At 46.6% G+C, this 22186-nt stretch overlaps 2 protein-coding genes across 5 annotated transcripts in view; one reads left to right on the top strand and one right to left on the bottom strand.

Moving 5' to 3' along the window:
• Nucleotides 1-19045, bottom strand: part of KCNJ5 (potassium inwardly rectifying channel subfamily J member 5) — a 50159-nt gene extending 31114 nt beyond the window's left edge. For 2 of the 4 annotated variants that reach the window (XM_048968633.1, XM_048968637.1), the window contains exons 1-2: nt 16172-16225; nt 6312-6468 (exon numbers count right to left, since the gene is read on the bottom strand). The gene's annotated coding sequence lies outside the window, so the exon portion shown is untranslated. Of the gene's footprint in view, nt 1-6311; nt 6469-12155; nt 12266-16171; nt 16226-18934 lie in introns of those variants that run through there. The other 2 variants (XM_048968634.1, XM_048968635.1) reach the window with 2 other exon arrangements.
• Nucleotides 782-22089, top strand: KCNJ1 (potassium inwardly rectifying channel subfamily J member 1). Its single transcript, XM_048968643.1, has 2 exons — nt 782-912; nt 12300-22089. The coding sequence occupies exon 2, from the start codon at nt 12319-12321 to the stop codon at nt 13432-13434; it is 1116 nt and encodes a 371-aa protein (XP_048824600.1). The 5' UTR covers nt 782-912; nt 12300-12318; the 3' UTR covers nt 13435-22089.
• Nucleotides 22090-22186: the final 97 nt, after the last annotated feature.

The raw sequence follows: 22186 nt of genomic DNA, 5'->3' as shown, positions 1-22186 counted from the left end.
GTAGGCATTGAAAAGATAAGGATATAAACTGCTTCAGCCTCTCATGTCCTCTCTCTGTAAAGGCAGATGGATGAGCATCTCTGGAAGGCAGTGCATTCTTAGACACTTGTCTTAGAGTGAGAAGAAATGCCTTCCTAATTTGATCAAACCAGAAGTATTAACTCAATTACGTGCATATAGGTAAATTAATTTCAGGTTTAAATCACGCAATCCCTTATCAGTGAGATGCAAAGACACTGCTAAAGGATTGAGAAGTACAAGAGACGTTCACTTCTTCAGACTCCAAGATCACAGCTGTGAATTGACTCCTGCAGTCCCTCTGCAAAGGTTTTGGATGGAATTAGGCTTTCAGCTCAGATCTAGGAAGGAAATCCTAGGGAAGAGTACATGCTTCTAATACACCATAAGTCAAATAAATCAAACTGCAAAGGTTCTGCAGAATATAGGAGGTATTAAAAGATACACTTCATGGGTTTTTTTTTCTCCCCAAAACCATGCTGCCATGCAAAACAAAGGCAGGATCCTCACAGGTAGTCAGGACACTGCTGCTGGATTTACACCGGTGGGACACAGTAACAGATACAGTCATAGTAGCACCAGCTTTCCCAGGTAATACTGCACTAATTTCCCTACCCTCAACAGCTCAACACTTGTGCCTTATTTTTAAATCCAGCAGCCACTTCTCTGCCTTTCACATAGGGTATATAAACTGAGCCATTACGTTAATGAGCCACTGCATATAGATGAGCTGGCAACCAGTCTGAGCTGACACAGGCACACATAAAAGCCAAGGAGGGCCCTGGCCATGCTCCCTTTGGTGGAGAAGCTGTTGGGAATTACATGCTCTAGGGCTACAGGAAGCTTTCCCTCCCACCTCCCTGCTGCAGTCACCTTCACTGCTTAACATCCAAGGTAAGAGGCTCACTGGCATTTTATTTGCTTGAAAGGTAGCAGTGACACAGGGCTGGAAGGATATTGAAGTGTTGCAATGCAACAAACTACAGTGGGATAAAGCAGTGCAGGTTTGCATCAAGCTAGCTATGGTAACTGCCATGATTGCTGTTCTAACTCTGTATGAGTATTGGGCAGCCTGTCATTCCCTCACAGTTACTAGAAGGCTGAGCCTGTGCACCCAGGCTGGGAGCAGGAAATAATGGTTTTTACTGCTAGACTTTGATTTCACTGTGCTTGTTTGGAGCAGCGATGTGCACATGCCACAGGTTCTCCCCATCCAGACGCACTGGGAGATGCTCAGGTCCTGCAGTAAGGAGTTGCTCAAAATTACTGTTTAAAAGAGTACCCACCCTTAAATTCTCTCCTGTTTTGGGCCTGACAACATGTAGTACATGGCTCACCTCCCCAGTCTTGTAGTCAATTACTTCACTCAACTCCTATAAACATCTACATATTTTTTAGCAATAAATAGGAAAATCAGGACACACCACTTATGGGTTGACTTGTCAGAAAATAGTAATTAACGCGTTCCAGCTGACAGTGCCCCTTTAATGAATTATTTGTAATGTTCTCTGAGAACATTTGATGAAAGACACCATAAGAATTTGTACTTAAACCAATTTTCTGCTTGATGCAACTTCACTGCACAACAGGAGAAAAATATCCACTATAGAATCAAGCTAAGATAATAAGAAAGTAATGGTCTGAACGATCAGTAAGTAACAGCTGCCCTCCTGTACTGGTTACCTCTACTTCCCTACCACAACCTTTTTGCACAAATGCTTGTCTAATAATTGCCACCATTTCCTTAAATTCTGTTAAAAACAGCCAGTAAGATGTAACAGCGTTGTTCCTCAGCTGTTGTTAATAAATAGCATACATAGGTACAGTAGGGACTGAGCAGCATAATTTCACTACAGATACAGCAGCACATAGGGACTGAGCCCTTCTGATACCAGCCACACCAGGGGCTTCTGAACAGCACTCCATGTATTACAGCAATACCAACACAGCCTGCTCATGCTGGGCAGGGACAGCAGGCTCACCCTACAGGTGCTTTCGCCTAAGAGCCACTCCTGCCTTCAGAACCTTCCAAGGCACCTTGATGTGCACAGAACCAGCAGTGATGCCTCCTACCCCCACCCCAACCCTCATCACCCTTTGGCAGGGGGAAGGACACGCAAGCCTTCCATGACTCATTTCCTTTCATCAAGGTTCTTGCTGGTTTCCAGCTCCATCCAGATCTGCCTGCCTTTCACTGCTCCTTTAGAAATGTAACAAACAGCTCCGAGAATTCGCTTCTCTTGGTGGCAGCTCTGTGGACCCACCAGGAGCTGGTAGGTAAGCAGTGATATTCTGGGGTGTGAGAGTGGAAAGCTCTTCCCAGCCATGCAGTTCTAAGCATCCTATACCTGAAGGCCACTAATGGCTTCTGCATTTCAGCTGTACTCAGCAGCTCACCTGAACACTAAGGAGCATCTGCATAAGAGACTGAACTACAGTGGGAAGGAGGAGAGTTTGGCACAGGAACGTGGCTTTACTTTCCTTTACATATAACTATGAGAAAATGCAGAGTTGCTGCAGCACAGCAAGGTGTCTCTTCCTTCAGCAGCACAGCTCAAAGGATGTACTAGTATGATATAGCCCAAGGCTCTACTTCTAGTCTGCTGTACATCAGCCTGCATACTGGAGAAGGAGCTTTATAGCTAAGATTCAGAGCCTTGTTATCTCACCCTGCATATCTTCATAAACCTCTGCTACACAGCAGGTAACAGACTGCAGTCAGGCTGTGGGTGGCTGATAAGTTTGCACCCTCCATACACAGTGCTCACAGAGATAAGATGGTTTTATTTGTTTCTTGGTTTCACATCACAGGGTTTTGATATGCAAATGTGCCTCCTCTGCAGCAGCAGCAGCCCACAATAAATGCAAGGTAATTTAAGTTGGTTTATACCTTAATAAACTCCCTCAGATGCTCTCTGTGCTGTCAAGAGAAGTGTGCACACAGAGTAATCACACAGATAACAAACAACAAAACAATGCCTGTTTGAAGCCCTGGGGCTTTCTGTCCCAATGAGGAAAACAAAATTATACAAGAGACCTTCACAACATAGAGCTACTGCAATCTGAACAGCTACCCTGTGTGTGAATGTTCAGTAATAGCAAGAGATAAAATAATGGAGTTGGTCTCTCCTCCTTTACTCACTTAAAAGCAGATCTAACCTGGGGGTGGGCAGCAGCTCACCCAGTCCTCATTGCATGCTCTGGTATCTCAAGCAGCTGCCTGGGCCTTTCTCACGTTTTGAGGATACACTGAAGCAAAATGAATCTTTCATTAGGATTCCATCACTTCACAGGGACTATGAAAATCTCAAATCACAACCAAGGGCTGCTCTGAATTCTGCACAAATTAGAACAACTGAGCCAAGATTTCTGAGTGCTTCTTAGTAACTGAAATAAGAGCTTGTTTACAGGAGTAATGCTCAAAATAGGAGCACTGGTTCCTACAGCGGAAGGAACCACTGAGTATTTTGGTGATAACATGGCTTTGAATACAAAGAATGGCACAGAGCTCACACTCTAATGAACTTACATTAAAGATTTTCATTTGCTTTGTACCTGTAGATCAGCTCTTAGTATTTTTCCATCTCAAAAAAACCCCCATTGTACATTCCCCTCTTTTCTCTCCTCACTGTGCTCTTTGCACATAAGTGCTTTTCTTCTCCTCAGATAGTGACAAATAAGTTCCTACCAGGACAGCAAGAGGGCATCTCTTAGCTTTATAGTCCCCTGAATCCTGAACTCCTTTACAATTCTGACTACGATGAGCTGATGCCATGCTGTCAGTGCATAGCAGTACACATAACAGTTCTACACATAACAGTTCTCAAAGCACTTGGCAGTCTTTGAATTAATCCACACAACACCCTCATTTTGATTCCATGTTATGAGCAGATGGGGAAACAGACACAAAGGGGAAAGCAGCCGCCCCACAGCACAACAAAAAGAAGTGGAAAGTCAGAACTAGCCTCAGGTAATTGCACTCTCCAGAAAAGGATTGACCACTTGCTTCCCAGGTGCTGCAGACCAAAACCTTCTTATTAGGACAGATTAGCCTTGTTTATACATTAAGACACAACATTCTCCTCACGTTTGCTCCTCATTGTGAAGTAACAAAAGATGTGCTGAATATCACGCTCTGGCCTTGGTAATAAGTTGATTTAATTGGATTTGATTTTTCAAATGTAGCATCTCAAGTCAGCCATAAAGTCTGGAATTAGCATCTCGCATCTCAACGCAGAGAGGTTTTAAAGCAGCACAAGGAGATGAAGTCCATGCCCAATGAGTTTCAAATTACTCTGAGGATGAACTCAGCCATATGCACGTTAAACTAAAATTGTGCAGGCTCTGAGTGAGTCAGGCAAAGTTATTAATGGCATACATTTGCTATTAAGAATGCAAAGCAGCTTTTTGTACCCAGTTTGTTTGTATGTCTCTTCACATCAGTGACCCATGTGATGGGTCAATAATTCACTCAGTGTGCACTGAAAGCCAGGAATGTCTTGCAAGTCAATTACACTTATATAAATAATTAGGAGCACAAAAGTAAATGAAGGATTGGAGCAGGAAAAGCTCTGCTGGTGAAACACTGCACACCCCAGGGACAGCAGACTGCTCACATTTTAGATTTGCAGCTGGTGGTCCCCAATGCTTCCACGAGGCACTTTGTGTGACCAAAATTACCCTTAAGAGGAGCAGTCCTGAGATGTAATATTTCACGGAACAATCAGGTTTCTCCTGTAAGTGAAAGCTATTTGCTTTCTGCAAGATGTGGCAAACAGCTGCCAACTCAGATTTGATTCTCAAAATTTGCTCCTGAAATGCTTCACTTCTGTGGCATTTATTTGTAATAAATCACTGGAACATCCTAACCAATCTAACAGGCACAGGTGGACCCTGGCTCTCCAATTCACATGGATGAGACTCGCTTCAGCAAACCTTGTATGAAAGAGCACAGAGTGTCCTTAATACCTCTACCTTCACCTGAAAAACAGCTGAAAAGTCAGATTGTTTTTCCCCCCAGTCCAGAACACGTGACCAAAAACTCACATCAAATGCCAGGACAGGAGCTGTAGGCTATCACACACCCCTTCAAAAGGCGCTGGAACAACTGCTGTCACCCACTTCACGATGCAGCAGCCAAGCAGAGATGAGGGAAAGAAACTATTGAGATAAAACTGAAATGGGACAAGATGTTTCTAGACAGCTTGGCTGAACACAGCAGAAATCAGATATCGGGAACCAGGGGTAGAACAAAATCTGTCAATCAAAGTCTGCAGTGCTGCCAGCATTTGTGATCAGAGCACTGAATGATGAAAGGAAATCTTCTGAACTACTGATGTCTGATACTTTTACTGGTGAACCTCAACTGATTCAACATACAGCATCAGCCAGCACGTGCCAATCCAGCTTGCAAGCTGATATGTGACAGAATTACAGGCATAGTGAGCAGAACAGAGGAGCGTGGCAGATCAGCAGGTAGCAATGATGTGTTACAAGCATCAAAGCTGTTCCTTATACTTGTGGAATAAAATACTCTGGGTAAGGACTGCAGCAGAATAGTGCTCTGAGTTCTGCATAAAAGTGCTCCCAAAATGCTGCCTAGGACAACCAGGGTTTATCCCAGAGCTGTATGCAGGTGAGTGACTGCAGCACAGTGATAGTGCAGCGTGCAGCACACGAATCACAAACATTTAATTGAAACCTTAAGCAGCGTGCAGCCCTTATAAAAACAAAGTAGAAAAAAAAAATCAAAGAAACTCTTCCTACTGCCATTTAATCCAGGTTAGGTGCTTATTTGCCCTTCCCTCATTTTCCTCAGGTTCGCACAGAGGGAACTGTTACAGAACTGAGAAATAGTAAATGAAATCCTGGCTCTGTGGCTGACTAAGCCACAGTGTGTGACCACCCAGCAGGGTGTGCAAGGCTGAGCAAGCAGCCTCTGAGTATTCTCTTACTGCATCCCTATTCTGGAGCTGGCATTAGCTATACCCTGTGATGTAAGCTACTGTGCTAAGACTTTATACCATGGCAGCATTCACTTAATTGCTTTTCTTTAGTGATGTGCAGAGTGCAAAGAGAGCAACAGCATGCTTTTCTTGTGCACTGAGTAAGCAAGGGCTTCTGGAAGCTGCTGTAACAATAAGTACTTTCTGTCAATGCTGGGTCCTTCTGTCAGTGTTTTCTATCATACCCAGTGCTGAGTTCTGTTTGGGGTGGCACGGAGCCACTACGCACTTAAATACTCCAACAGTTTGGAAATTCAAATGACAGGAGAATGGTGAGTGTTGAGATACCTTGAGATGAGATGCCCAAATGGGTCAGAACCATCGTGGTGTCCCCAGGTGCTCTTGGCCTTGGATAATGGCTGTCAGCTGCCTCTCAGCCCTCAGGGCTTTTGCACAAAGCCTTTCCAGGGCACCGTACTGATGACTGAGACTTGACATTGCCAATCTGTAGAAACAAATTGCGAGTTAATGATTCAATGCCTTTAATAATTCAGCAAAGAATAACAAAATGAGAATGTACAGAAGTGGCTCACATGACTCTGCCTGTTCTCCCCATGACCTTTGTGGATGGTGTTTGTGCTGCACTGCCTTCCCAGCACACATCCTGTGCAGCACAGTGCTTTGCTTACAGACTGCTTTCAGGAAAACAGGTGGAACTCTGCAGTCCACCATCACCACACCTTCACAATTCAATGCCTTTTCTGGCAGCAGAGAAATAGCTAGCAAAAACTCTCCTTTCTCCTTCAGAAAAACTCAACAGAAAGCAAAACACATCATTTCCAGACCCCTCAGTGAGCAGAATACACAGCCAACATAACACTTCTACTGTGTTCAAGCCCTATTTTATTCCTTTTGAAACCACAAGGACACAAAAACACTGCAAGGAGAATCATTCTCTTTTGACCAAAGTCCCCAAAGATACCATTTGCTCAAGGATAACTTCTCCCAGAGAACCATTTCTTCTAAAAAAATAAACTTGGTATTTTCAGCAAAAATCAATTCTCTGAAAGCAGAAACAGTTCTGTTGGGGAATCCCCCACCATGGCACAGACAGCCCCACTCCCAGCTCTCACAGAAGTGATTCCCAGCATGATGCAGCATCCCATGACAGACCCTGGAGGTGAGGTGGATCATTGGCTGCACAGGAATTCTGTCACAGCAGAAGGTGCTATGGGAGATGCAATCTAGCTGTGAAATTGGTCAGGCGCTGCAAAAGTAGCACAAATAACAAAGTTTCCTTTGGTCCCTATGAAGCCATCACTGCTGGAGAGCACTGGCAAATATTTTTGTCTGACAGATGTTTGCCAAGCTCCACGTGATAGAGAGGGAACATCTGTGAGCCAGGGCTGCCCTCCCTGGGCAGGAGGAAATCCCACTGCTGTATATTCCCCAAAGCCTTAATGGGGTTTGTACACAAGAGCCACACTGTGTGCTCTCACCTAAGCTGAGCACTTCAGGCTCTCTCCCTCAGTAACTGCAGTAATGAATTAATTTTGCATGCAGTGCTAACTGCCATAATATTAATGGCTAACAATAACAGTAATGGCTTTACTGCTGCAAATCTTTACTTGCAACCCTTGAGGACCCCAAACACTCCCAGTCTCCAAGAATACACAGTTTGCTCAAGTCTCCATTGCTGCAGCACACATTATTTCACTTATCTGCCTGTGTTCTCAGGAATGAATGATGCCTTCGAGACAGCTTTGTGAGGGGAAACTGCAGCCTGTCTTTTCAAGTAATGTACAGCAGGCACAGTGCAAGTAATGCTCCTCAATACAGGCAGCTGCTGCTTGTTATCATGGAAACCCTATTTGAAGCATGACCCCATGGCACACTGCAGTGGGGAGCACCAGGAGTGCTCAGCAGGACAGATCAGGGAGCAAACCCCACCAAGCACACACACAGCACAGCATGAGGACCCACTTTTAAGGCAGAGGGTCCCAAGTCCTCTGGTATAACAGGCTGACAAAGCATTACAGCAGCCTTCCTGGAGTGGCTCAGCCCCTTCCATGACCAATAGCTCCCACAGTCTGCACACCCCACACAGTTCATACACGTTTTCAGGCTGTGGGAGCAGCAGGGAGGGCTTGGCACAGCCTTGTGCTCTGTACCAAGGATAGCTGGAACGCTCCTGATTCACCCAGTTTAAATAGAAGTGATGGGTGCTCCTCCTCTGTGACAGGAGACAAATGAGGCACATAAGTTGACTTAGGCAGGGTTACGCTCCTGCTGTACTTCAAATTGATTCACTGCAAGGTCAGCTCTGTTTGGCAGCCCTTGATTCTGCTACAATTCTGATATCACAACAGGTTTGGGATACTGCAACAGGCAGATTCCTGCTCTAGCCATGGCAGTGAATGAAAAGCAAATGAGCTGTATTCTCCAAAGGTCTCAGTAGAAAAGAAGCCAGCAAATAACACACAATAAGACTAAGTGCTGCTGTTTGCTTTTCTAATAAAAAAGGATTTCAGAAGGTATCAAGAGTGGGATATTTCACATACTTTGTTCAGAGGAAGTTCAACAACAACATAAAAAACCAGAAAGGACTGAAAGAACTGATTTTTGAAAAGAGCTGAACAGGACTGAAAAAATAATCCTTTAACTCTGTATCCCCCTTTTTTCTACCTAAGCTCCTTAGAGCTTCATCTGAATCCCTAACAAAGATGCATTTCTATTAAAAGCTGTGAGTTCAGAGGGCTGCTTTGCGTTTATGCTTTCCCCCTGTAATGATGAGGCTCTGCCAGCTCTGTTTGTACCTCCTTTGCCGTGAGGGAGGAAATACATTTGAAGCCACAGGTATCAAAACAACAGTTAAATGTGTTAAAAGATGTTGGTCTTGCCTGACCCCCATCAAACCTCAACCACCTTCCCCTTCCTACACCCACTGCTCCCCAGCACCACACGTGACTGAGATTAAAGCCATTTCCATGGATTAATGTGCTCCACAGAGGACTTACCCAGAGCACCATTAATGCGTCTGGGCATTACCCCACATTCAGAAGTGCTCACAGCAAACCAACTGAGAGCAAGTAGGAGCAAAGAGGACCACTCAGCTGCATCTCTGGTGAGCAGAGGAGCCCCAGCTGGTATGTAGCACACAGGACCTCTAACCACTGCTGTTACACACTTGCAGAAGTGCATCTCTCCAGAACTACCTACCTGTGCGTTTGTAAGTTATTCTGGGTATGGGGGGTGATGGAGGTTAGTTAGGAAAGATCAGGAAGTGAACAACAGAAACATAAGGGTTTCTGCTTATTGCAGTGATCTCTGAAATATGAGTGGAACAGCCCAGTGGAAGCTGCATGTTTCTGCAGCCAACCTCGACATGCCATCACTACTCAGGGCAGTGCTGCTGCCCCATCACTCAACACAGGCAGAGCAGCACTCCTGTGCTGAATGCTGCTGGGGACAGCAGAGCTCTGCCAGCTCCTCCTAAAGGCATTTCTCACGCAGCACAGCCTGCAGTGCTGTGTGTGTTTGGGCTGACAGGAAACACCCTGCTAAATATTAGCTACAATGCAGCCAGTCAGTTACCTTCAGTGATTTAAATGGAAAGGACTAATGGCTGTATTTACATAAATTGCTTTCTGTAACCTCCCCTGTAGCACGCTCAGTGTTGGTACGGGAGGGAATGCTTCTCTTGCTGAAGAGAATCAACACATTCCAGCTGTAAGTGGGAGCAAGAAAGATTTGTTGAGGGTAGGATTGCTTTGCCACCCTGGCTCAAGAAAGGTGTTTTCTTCAGACTTTGATCTATCTGGGGTAGCTTAAACAGGGCTTGTAAAGCAGCCTGAAGACAGCAGGGAAGATTTAAAGAGGAAGGAAAGGAGCAGCAAAGTTGGGAATGTTTCCAAGGTTGCAGCCCAGATTGTGCTGATTGGCTTCCTCTCATCTCTGTGATAATTATCTGTTGATTTGTATGTCTGGATTAATCCAAAGATTTCAAGTGAAGGCTGAATCAGGTCTACCAGAATCGTGGTAACATCTGTGACAGCCCCAGCAGGAAAAGCCAGCTGGATCAGAGAACCTCTTCCATTTCTCCCCTTCACACCATTCCAGGGGGCTCTGAGCATCTCTGCCCAAGGCACACATGCAGCTCAGGATGTGCAGGCAGTGGCATGGAAGCATTTTGCTTTGCTCCAGCACTGACACTCAGAGCTCACGCTGCTGCAGAAAAAAAAACACAACACAACAAATGCCAACAGCAGCTGGAGCCACACATTCCTGCACACAGGGAAATTAAGGTTAAATACTGCAGAGCTTCTGAGAAAAGTGCGTTGTTTTCTTTTTGCACAAACTATGCATTAACATGAGCACATGGAAAGGGCGTCAAGAAAAGCAGACTTGAGGATTGTTTGGAGGGTGACCCCATTCCCTTCCTCAGGTTCTCGCTTAAAGTTTAACTATGCAGCTGCATTCACAACCAATACGTTCAGCAGCAAAGGTTCAGAACAGTGAAAAGCTATGGCACAATGACCTTCATTTCTTCATCCTCTTTTATGAGCAGAGGTTTCAGTGTAGGCACAGGCTGTGACACAAAGCAACAAATTTGTATTTTACTTCTGGCTTTACGAAATGTAATGCATGCTTATCAATAACATTATCCCTTTGCCACTGGTTGCTGCATCAAAAGGTAAATCTATGGTCTCTGTAACTACTCTATCTAATGGAGAGATTTATTTTAGCTATCTAAAACATTAAGCAGCTTCTGCTTCAGAGTAAATGGAAGAAAATCTTTGCTAAAGAGCAGCTCACTCCTGCATGGTGCAGAGACACGATGTATCCACTCAGAAGGAGCACAGTCTTCCTTTACCAGCAATTAGGAGCCAGCTTTACTACTGGCACAAGCAGCGCATCTACCATTTAAAAACTGAATTGAAGCAAGGCAAATTTTGCACTAACTCCTGTCAGTAGATGCAATCCAATACAGTGGCACAGAATGAACAGCAATCAGCTGCACAGCCCCCAGCACCTTCTGGTCTGAGATGCACTGCTGAAGCGCCACACATCCCACAGCAAACATCCCAGCCTGTCAATGGTTGAGGATGCTTTGTCCTCAGAGATGCAATAAACTCAGAATATTCTCTGTGTGAGTCACCAGTGAGGACATTTTCCCACCACGTTTCTGAGTTGTTTTAAGCTGAAGCATTTTGCCCCCAAGAAATGTAATTACAGCACACAGCGAAGTTCAGCTGCACAAGAAGAATTTTGTTTAATAAAGGCTAAAGAGGCACACAGGGTACATTCCCAGGCTGGGTCAGCTCATCTAACACATCTTCTGTTAGAAAGGAAGACATTTTGTGCCTGAGGGGTCATCAATTCTAAAGTGGATTATCTCTAAGAATATCCCTATGTTTGGGGTCAAAATCTGCCCACGAACAGAGCAGGCCATCTGCAGCTCTGCAGTGCATGAACCTCACCCCACACCTACATCAATGACTGACTGCAGAGCTGGGACACTTCTGCACGTTTGCTGATCCCACTCTGATCACATCTGTGCTATTTCCTCCATCAGTGACTCCTCCTTCCTGGGTCTCTTGCTAACATGGACAGCCAGAAAGGACAAGATTAAGAGACACAGAGCTGCACTTTCCCTTAAGAATGGATTTCAAAATCCACCCCTTTTCTCTTGCATTACCTTTGGGATGAGTGAACACCCAACTGTATTCCAGCAGCTGCATAACCCTTTATTTTATTCTCTCCTAGAAGTCCTGCTTCTATGTTTCCAGAGCTTGAAATTCACACCTCAAACCCAACCTATAACCATGCTAAAAGTCACTGCATCAATCTGGCTTCATTAGACACTCTGCACCCTCTCCCGTTTCCTCCTAAATGCACACTCCACATCACACCTGATGAACACACACACACTTCTTTAAGCCCAGCTTCATCTTCTAGAAGACAGAAAACACTCAAAGCTGAGCTTCTCCCTGTTTGTTTTCCCACTGCATGCCCACAGTGAACTTTGCTGCTTCCCTATTCTTCTGCTTGTTCCACTGAGTAGGGGACAACATTAACAGTTGACCGATTCTTAACTTCACAAGTTTACTAAGCAAGCCAAAATGATTTTTTTGTTGTTGTCTGCTGGAATGCTCCTTAGGCAAAAATCTGCTCATTTTCTCATATACTTACTGGAAATTTTCTCCAGTAGTGGAGGGAAAATATGCAAATGGTACAACTTTTTCCTAAGCAGGAATCTTGAGACCTTGGCAGTCTTTACTCCTTGCCTGCAGGTACAAATGCGACCCATGATGTTCATTATTTCTTACTCTGCAGAACACCAGCAGCACAGGGAATGTTCAACTACCTCCGGAAACGCTTTGCCAGCCACATCACAGAACGAAGCCGGAGAAAAGCAAGGCTTGTTTCTAAAGATGGAAGGTGCAACATAGAGTTTGGTAACGTACAGCAGTCAAGGTTTGTCTTTTTGATTGATATATGGACAACTGTCCTGGATTTGAGATGGAGATACAAAATGACTATCTTCATTTCAGCATTCTTAGGCAGCTGGTTTCTGTTTGGTCTCCTCTGGTACGTTGTGGCCTACATACACAAAGACCTGCCAGAATTCAATCCTTCCATAAATCACACCCCTTGTGTTGAGAATATCAACGGTCTGACTTCAGCTTTCCTGTTCTCCTTGGAGACACAGGTCACTATTGGCTATGGCTTCAGATGTGTCACAGAACAATGTGTCACTGCCATTTTCCTGCTCATCTTCCAGTCTATCTTGGGGGTCATCATCAATTCTTTCATGTGCGGTGCCATCTTGGCCAAGATTTCAAGGTCCAAGAACAGGGCCAAGACCATCACCTTCAGCAGGAATGCTGTCATCAGCAAACGTGGTGGGAAGCTCTGCCTCCTCATCAGGGTGGCAAACCTCAGGAAGAGCCTTCTCATCGGGAGTCACATCTATGGCAAACTCTTGAAGACCACCATCACCCCAGAAGGAGAGACAATCATTCTGGACCAGGTCAACATAGAGTTTATCGTTGATGCTGGCAACGAAAATCTCTTCTTCATTTCTCCATTGACTATTTACCACATCATAGACAAGAACAGCCCTTTCTTCCACATGGCAGCAGAAACAATTCTGCAGCAAGATTTTGAACTGGTGGTGTTTTTAGATGGCACCGTTGAAGCCACCAGTGCTACCTGCCAAGTGAGGACATCTTACATCCCAGAAGAGGTGCTCTGGGGTTATCGCTTCGCTCCCATTGTGTCCAAGACCAAAGAAGGGAAATACAGAGTAGACTTCCAGAACTTCAGCAAGACAGTGGCAGTGGAGATGCCCCACTGTGCCTTCTGCCTCTACAATGAGAAAGAAGCTAAAGCCAAAGAGAAGAAAGGCTTTGACAACCCTGGTTTTGTCTTGGCAGAAGTTAGTGAAGCCAGTGACACAAAAATGTAGCTCCAAATCTTTATCAGACTGCACCTTTCTGCATAGTTAAATCAATCTTGAGAGGATTAATAACTTAGTAAAACCAATAACAGGTTTGTTTTAACTCTACAGCAGCATCTTATCTTCTCAAAAGCCTCAAATCAGAGAGGACCAGCATACCAGTGATCACAGAACACTATTTAACATGCTATGTATTTCATAGAATTTATATTTTTATATCTGTGGGACATTTTATGAGGCTGCTAAGTTGGAGCATCCAACTCACTTGAGCTCCTGAAGGCACATCAGTCTTACAAAGCCTGGAAAGAGAAACTTTAAGTCACTCTTAAGGAGTAAAGCTATGAGAACATGAGCATGAGAAGGACAGACAGAAGGCCAAAATTCTCCATAAGGACCAAAGGGACTTAAAAGTCAAAACCTCACCAGAAATGCATGTCTCTCATTGCCAAAACCCTCTATGGATGCAGACCCTTCGGCTCCAAACCTTTTGAACACTTTTGAACACTTTTGAACATCTTGAAACAATTCTTTCTTATTTTGAGCTGTCATATGAATAGAAATGGAGCATTAAGGGATGGTACATGTCTAGGAAGGGATTTTGAAGGCAGAGCCTATGCCATCCTGCTGCAACTTCAACGTCATAAAGAGTTCTCTTCTGTGAAAGCTTTTGATTCCTTGAGGGAAAATACCAAATGGAAATGGAAAGCAAAAACAAGCACAAGCAGACACCTGTCATGAGAGACAAGGAACATTGCAGATTGCTCTTAGTTGTCTCACCCTCCTGATACCCCTCTGTCCACTTCTGCCAGGAGGCAGCAGCTGTGATACTGAGAAATCTCAGAAGGCAACAGGCCAGTGGAACAGCAAGCACTGCAGGGAGGTGAGGAACACCCAGACTGCAGCACATCTGGTGGGAGAGCAATTCTCTGGGAGAAGAGAGGAACTTCCCAGCACGAGATGCATCTTTGGAACAGCCCACAGCACAAACACCAACAGGCCTTTCTTTGAAGCTATGACAAAAGCATGGTGAAATGCTGTAACACAACAGATCCTGCAGTAATGACAGCATAATAGCAAAGTCTTGGGCTGCAGCAAGGGAGGATGTGCTCAAAACAACAGCTGTGGGCACAGAGATAAAGGAAAGAAACTGCTCACCCTCGGAAGGCCTCAGGTAGGGAGGGATCTCCAGCAGAATCCCCTCACCTCCAGTGCCAACCCTTAAATGAGGGCTGGGAAGGGGTGGATCCTGGCTGCAGCCCTTCCATCACTCAGTGCATTGCATGCACCTGAGCTGCCCTGTGCTGGCCCTGCCTTCCCACCAGGTGCTCCATCCCTGCTTCGGGCTGTGCCTCAGCATTGCCATTACACACAGCAGTGATGCTCAGGAGCCCCCAGAAAAATTCTTCACATCCAGTTTCATATGGTTCACCTCACCAAAACAAAACATGCATTTCTACAGCAGACAAGTTCTGCTCATTGTTAACTAGGAGTACATTTTCCTGCTTTGATTTTTGGCATTTAGGTTTCAAATGCAGCAAAAGCCTTCAATAACTTTTTGGTGACTTCCATCCATATCCTCACAATCTGATATTTTTGGTCTCCTGATGCCCCCAAAAAGTTCTTTTGGTGAGAGTTCAGGTGATCGGACCAGAGCGAGAGATTTTCTGGGAACTCTTCTCAGTGATGTAAATCAGACCATCTATTTTAAACACTGGTAAAACAGATGTGTCTTTTTAAATGCAGGATCGAGGGGTTGTAAAAGAAAGGCACAACCAAGTGGTCAAATAACCACAACAGCATTGTGAGTGGACTGAGTGTAGCAATAGAGATCTGGGAGCCAAGGGAGTTCAGCCCCAGTGGAGCATCGGCCCCTCTGGTGGTTCAGAACAAATCACTCTGGCATGGATTTCCAATTTGCCATCTGTAAGATGGGACGTGAGGTTCTCACTCTGTACAAAGAATAATGTTAAGAACAGTGATGTCACTAAAGCACTTTAAAAGCCACTTCTCAGCCGTCTCAGTCTTTCTTCTGCACATCGTTGTTAAATCCCTCTTCACTTTGGACGAGCAGCACAGAAAGTTCTGTCCTCATCACCTATCAGAACTACTGCCTGTGGCTGCATGGCAAGGTGGAACTGCCAGCACAAATCCTCAGAGTCACTAACAGACATTGCCCAAATCCTTAAGAGTGGGGATTCTGCAGTCCTGCAAACATTGCCAGCAGTAAAAACGTTTTACAGTCACAATCAATGCAGCACCTGTGGCTCTCAACACAAAGGCAGCTGCTGCCCACTGCCCTGCCCGGCACACAACAGTGCCCAAGTAAGAATGCAGTCTTTATTAAGGTCCAATCCACCTCTGCAAGGAAACGATAGGAAAGAATCCTGTTTTCGTTCATGAAAGTTAGCCTGGGACGTAAATGAGGAGAAAAGTCACCAAACACTCAAGTGCCGACCCAAGAGGCAGCGTGCATCCTCCACACTGCAAGGGGTCTCCAAACAATGCACCTCCAGGCACTGCCCTCGGGAAGCCGTCTCAAAACTCTGAGCCTCAAGTTTGTCAGGATGCTGCTCTCTGTGTTTTTGTTCCCTGAGTTGTTACTCAGTGTTGTAACACTGTAATGCAATGGAAAGTGCAACAGTGACAATGTAGTAGCAAAGCCTCAGGATACAGCAAGCCAGGAGTTGCTTAAATACAACAGCTATAGGCACACAGGCACAAAAAAAGAAGCTGCGAAGCTTTTTACCTTTGGAAGGCCTCAGGTACACAAGAATGCCCAATAAAACTCCCTCACTTCCAGTGCCAACCCTTAAATGAGGGCTGGGAAGGGGTGGATCCTGGCTGCAGCCCTTCCATCACTCAGTGCATTGCATGCACCTGAGCTGCCCTGTGCTGGCCCTGCCTTCCCACCAGGTGCTTCATCCCTGCTTCAGGCTGTGCCTCAGCATTGCTACTACAGATGTCTACAAAGCATTAAGTGCTACCACAACTCAAACAGAAGACAGCTGATCTCACTTGAAAGATAATAATCTGTTGTTTAGTCTATTCTGACAGTCACACCTTCCTCAATTTCTAGCCTTGCTGCCTGCACTAACAGAGGGGAGATGGTTGCATTCTTTCATTTTAACACGACAGAGGGGGAACTGGCCATGGCATGAACTGGGGCAGACCCCAGGCTGGCAGGGCCGTGGCTGAGCAAAGCTCTCATGGATGGGGATTGTAGGCAACCAAAATGAGGACCCAGGAAAGGAGCCGTCCTCCCTCTGGCCGCCACCCAGGGAGCGCAGAGCCTGGAGCAGTGGGGGATTTCCTCTTCATGTCTAGAGAGAGCTGTGTGTCACTTGAGAGATAAAGGCCCATGGCAGGGAAAAAAGGTTATCGGAGACACTCTGCATGCAGTGCCGTTCAGGACAGACTCCATAGGAAATCTATTTTGGGAGCTGTCACCTCTACTTCCATTAAAAGAAAGTTCAGTTAAGAGGATGAAAATAAATTTAATCTTGCTGAGCAGAAGTGGCTCTGGAGGGAACTGCTGCCCTGATACTGGAAAAAAGCCAGGTTTCCTTGCCTGTGACAACGCTTCGTTGTCACATCTCCACAGCACTCTTTTCTAAACCCTCATGGTTCTCTTCTCCCTCCATTTGTCCACCCAGCCTGCACTCTGTCCATCCGGTGGCAGAAACAACTGCAGAATACAATGCAGAGGCCATCAGCCTCATTGGTACAGAGCAAAGCCATCTCTTCAGGGGAGGAAATCAGACCATGTACTTACTGCTGAATGAAGGCCAAGAGGGCTTAGCTGTGAAAGCATTAGCCAAGCAACAAAGCTTGGGAATAATGTGTCTGCACTAAACTTAATTTATCTTCTCATTTCACAAACAACATGTTTCTTCTACTGTATTTATTTTAAACATTCGTTCAAGCTGTGCATAATATTTCAATCATTTTGAAATAGATTCACCCTCCTGCTGGCAAATGAATAAGGCGTCCTGCTGGCTGCTGGAGAAAGGGCCGTGAATTAAAATAACTGCTTTCAGTAAACATGTGCTATGAGCTGTCTGCACACACCCCTTGGTAGCGATGGGTGAGAAGAAACTCCTAAATAACAACAATAAAACAAACCTTGGCAAACCGTTTGGATACACAGACCGATTCGCACTGCGGTGATGTGGCACAGCAAACTCACAGCATCACCCTTGTGTGTGTGTGCTGCCTTGTAAACCCAGCTACTCCCCCATAAACAAGTCAGCAGCACGCACAGCCCCAGCGCAAATGAGAGTGGCTGAGGTGTCGCAGCCTCCTTCCTCTCCCCAGGCAGCAAGCTGATGTGGTTACACACATGTGGATTCTGCTGGAAAGAGCTTTTATTTCCCTCTCTCATTCTTTGCCCCCTTTGATCTGGCAGTGCCTGGAACCGTCACAGTGCTGGTGCAGTTCTTGCTCCCCACACAAACAGAGGGAAACCACAGCCCATGAGTCCTGCCAGCACAGGGATGGGGGAAACGGGGTGAGTTCCCAACCCTCCATTGAATCTGCGCCTACAGCTTGATGCTGTGGAGCTGCTGTGACAGCACTGACATCAACCCTGAATCAAATACAGCCTGCAATACACTGCAACTGCAGAGAGGAAGCCGAAAGCATTCTCTGCACAGCTGTGAGAGCACACAATGTGTTTTTCGAGGCCAAGCTGACATTCCTGTGGTGGAAGCATCTGCCTGGCAAAGCTTACAACTTGCACAAACTGCTGCACGAGCAAGACATAAACCCTCCCTGCTCCAGGGAGCCGGGTGAGCGAGGGGAGGCTGGAAACGGGAAAATCTCATTGCATCTCCACCCGCGGGCTGCTAGAAAACATTGAATCCCTCGCGCTCTGCGTAACGCACCCCGCTCCAGGCCCGCAGTTCCCAGCGCCGCACAGCTGCGGGACCGCCGCTGCATTCTGCGTCGCGGCCGCTGGGGGGCGCCACTGCTCCGCGACGGACGGCGGCCGCAGCTCCGCTCCTCCCCGCGCTGCCGCGGCGGATCTTAAGAGCGCGAAGCAAGAATTCATTGGAAGCGTTCCTCTTTTTGCTACACAGAGCGTAGCGCATGTAGTGACTTATTTGGGCACGAGCTCTGAGAGCGGGGCATATTTAGCCGCTTCGCAGGAGCGTCAGTAGACCTCATTCCCTGCCGTGAGCGCAGAGGTGGTACCGAAGGCAAGACGGGGCGGGGATCTGGGGGCTGCTCCCCGCTAAGAACGACTAGCAGCCAGGCAGGTCGGCCCGGGGCTGCACTTCGGGGCTGCGGCTGTGCCTCTCCGCGCGGCCTCTCCGCTTCGGGAGCGCTCCCGGTTTCACTGCGGAGCCGCCGCAAGGCGCGGATGTTGCGCTGTGCCGCGTGAGGGCGCCCAGGGCAGCGCCGCTCTCCCCCGCGCAGACACCGCCGAAGCCGCCCGCCCGCCCTCCGCTCCCACGCGCGGAGCTCTCTCGGCCCGACGTGGCTCCCGCGGGGCTCAGCCCCAGCTCACCCCACTCGGCAGCTGCTCGGGGCACACGAGGGCAGCGGGCGCTCGGCGGGCTCTCACGGACGGCAGCCGGCTGTGCGCGGCCGCTCCCACGGCGGAGCCGACCGTTAACGGTTCCTCCCCACAGCGGCGGCCTCGAGCCGCTCTCGCGCGGCCCCTCCGCCTCGTGCTGCGCTGCTGCGCGCTCCCGAGGCGCGAGACCTGAGCGCGGCTCCGCACCGCTGCAGCTCCGCAGCTTCGAGCGCCGAAGATGAGCTCCGATTTCCCTGGGAGCGGTGCTTCCTGCCTGGCTCTGGGTTTTGAAGTTCCGTGCAGAGTTTCTGCCGTCCCGGTTGCCTTATGGTCGTGCGATTCCAACCATCTGTTTTGTAAACTTTCTGATCGAAGCCCGAAATACTTGAATTCCATCGGCCGTGTCCTCCCGGGAAAAGCAGAAAGTGCTTTCGGTGCCATCGCATCCCTGGTTTATTCTGCCCCTGTTGGTGCTGGAGGGGAGATTCCCTGCTATCGTCCCTCGAGCTTCCAGCACGGCGCTCAGCCTGCTGGCCGGGGATGCGCACGGATCACCGCGCTCCCTTTCTTATCCTTTGTTCTCCACCTGAGCATTGCAAACTATTCAGATCTTATGAAAATGCTGACAGGTGCCCGGCTAGAATCCGACCACTGTCAGCCTGGCACTGGTGTGAGATCTTTGAGCTCCCAGATCTCTTCGTAAGACCTCTCTCTTTTATGAGAATGCAGCCTGCAGTGGGCAGCGAACTCTGCCTAATTCTAAATAGGAGAAAATACCAGCAAAGATTGGTATCAGTCACAGGGGATGAGAAGAGACCAAAAGAAGCTGAGCTGTGGGCACCACAGATCGCCTTCCATCTCTCAAGCTGAGCTCCTTTAAGGTGCTGCAAGTTGAGCAGTCAGAAAGATACTGCTCCAATGGTCGTTTTTAGAAGCCTTTTTCTTTTTTCTAAGGATGCTGCTGGCCAAATGCTGCCGGCAAAGACACTGTTACACTCTGATAGCCTCCACATTCTGCCCTTAGGTATTTTTGGTGCAAACTCAGTCTTCAGTTTTCCCATTGCTTTCAGCTGGGCAGGTACGTTGTATTAGAAGAAAGCACTTGATATTTCTACTGATGAATGCGGGTTGAGCTGAAGTGAAAAACAATAGAGATAAGCAACAAAACATTCACTCTTATGACTCAGTTGAGCAAGTATGGCTGAATACACAAAGGAACAGCTCTGTGGTGGCTGAACAACCGCTTAACACGGCTCTTTTTCAGAGCTGCTGCTAATCAAGCTGGTGAAAGCCATTGTAGCAGAAACTTAGCAACAAAAGGCTGTGTGTGGAGGAAGGAAATGGTGTGCTTGTGCAGTTATGTATTTCCAAGGGTTTATCAAATCTGCAGAAAGATCAAGCTATCTCTGAGGACCACCGTGGGTCTGAAAAAATACAGGAAGTGCCTTTGCCTGACCTTTAGACACAGTCAGATGATTCCTTGGCAGTGCTTGTTTTTGCAGCCTCCCGCTCCACCTCAGCAACGCTTCAGAGCACTGCATTTCCCTGGGCCTGGGGACAGGTGAGAAACACGAGCAGCCTGGCAGGCTGGTAGCACACACTGCACTGTATGTGGCTGCTGGGCACCCTGAGGAGCAAAGAGCAGAGATGCTGTCAGCTGGCTCTGGCTGTGTGTCCCAGTGCTCAGCACAGGGCTGTGATGCAGCTGCTGTGGCACAGTGTGGATCTGCTCCAGCTCTGTGCTGCCCTCGTGCCACACACTGCACCTCGTGCCTCGCCTGTTCTGTCATTTCTCTCTCTCCCCCTCTCCACACGGACAAAAGATGGAGCCTGTGTTTCTGATTGCTTCAGTCTCTAAATTAGATCCAATGAATGCTGGCTCCAGACACGCCAGTTTTCTGGAACAAGAGGTCAATATTACTTTACAGAGCCAAGGATGGTGATCGCTGCTACTATGGAGATTTCTTGGTTTTCTTTTAGCTGGATGTAATTTAGATGCACGTTGATGCTCTGTCAGCAGCTGTGAGAGAGGAGGGAGAGAGTGGGACAAGATGATGCCTTTGAGAAGAAAACCACCATTTATTTTGCCACATTTTTTACATCATCTTCTTCATACAGCTATTTCATCGTAACACTTCATACATTTTTTAAAAAACACCAAGATTACTTGCAAAATTATATATATTTTAATATCCAAAAAGTACATTGCATATATATAGTAGCAAAAGCCCCGTTCCCACGGGTAATTTCTTCATCGTTAAGATCTGCGATTATTGCGGTAACGTTGCTTATAAACATCCCAAAAGCACTCAGACCCGAACGGATCAGCTCCTTATTTCTCCTTTCTGTTAAATAACGGCATCAGTGCTTCTGGTTAAAGTTATGAGCAGACTATAATGTTCTGGATTCAGGCTCTCATCCTGCAATCGGATGCACATGGACCAAATCTTGCACCCACAGAGTCCCGGAGGTTTTGTCTAGACGAGATATTTCTGATCCTGTTAATTGTTTGCCAATTAATACAAGTTAGCTAACAGGCTGTACATGTAGGCCTGATCCCCCTATAGACATCTGTTCTGAAACAGAACTGTTTGTGGTTTACCCTTCTGTTTATGGCACCAAACCACCGTTTGCGGATCATCAAATCAGCACATGCAAAATTAGAGGTGGTAGAAAAGCGACCGGTGTTTGAAATGGAAACGGAACGCCGTGCCTAAAGATGTGCTGGGAAGCATTTGATAATTTTCTCTGCCAAGTGGATGAAAAGTTTTCCAAAGTTCAAGATTTTGGTGAAAAATAATCACAAAAAACTGAAGCAGTCGCTTTAAAGTTGCAAGGAATGTTTTCAATCAGCTTCAAGAGAAACATGTTAGCTAAATGGAGTTAATTTGCAAACAACTACGACAAGCTAATGAAAGAAAAACATCTACCCTAGACAGACTCAGGAAATCTGGGAGGTTTCTGGCCAGTTTGGGGACCATTCTGAATCCCATTGCAGGACCTAGGCTATCTCCAACAGATACATTACTCACGTCTTATTTCTTTATTCTTTTTTTAGCGAAAAGTACAAAGCTACAGCCCAAATGTACAGATTGGAAAGATGTACAAATTACATTAAAAAAAAAAACAAAACAACCCACAAACAACTGAGCTGACAGTAAAAAACAAAACAAAAAACAAACCTGCATTTGTGACCGAGGTCAACTCGTTTTAGTTCATCTTCCTTTTAAAACTGTGAGATAT

This window comes from Lagopus muta, chromosome 22 (assembly GCF_023343835.1).
Source record: "Lagopus muta isolate bLagMut1 chromosome 22, bLagMut1 primary, whole genome shotgun sequence".
NCBI lineage: Eukaryota > Metazoa > Chordata > Aves > Galliformes > Phasianidae > Lagopus > Lagopus muta.
Note: the sequence above shows the minus strand (reverse complement) of the source record. Positions and strands in the feature narration are given on the sequence as shown.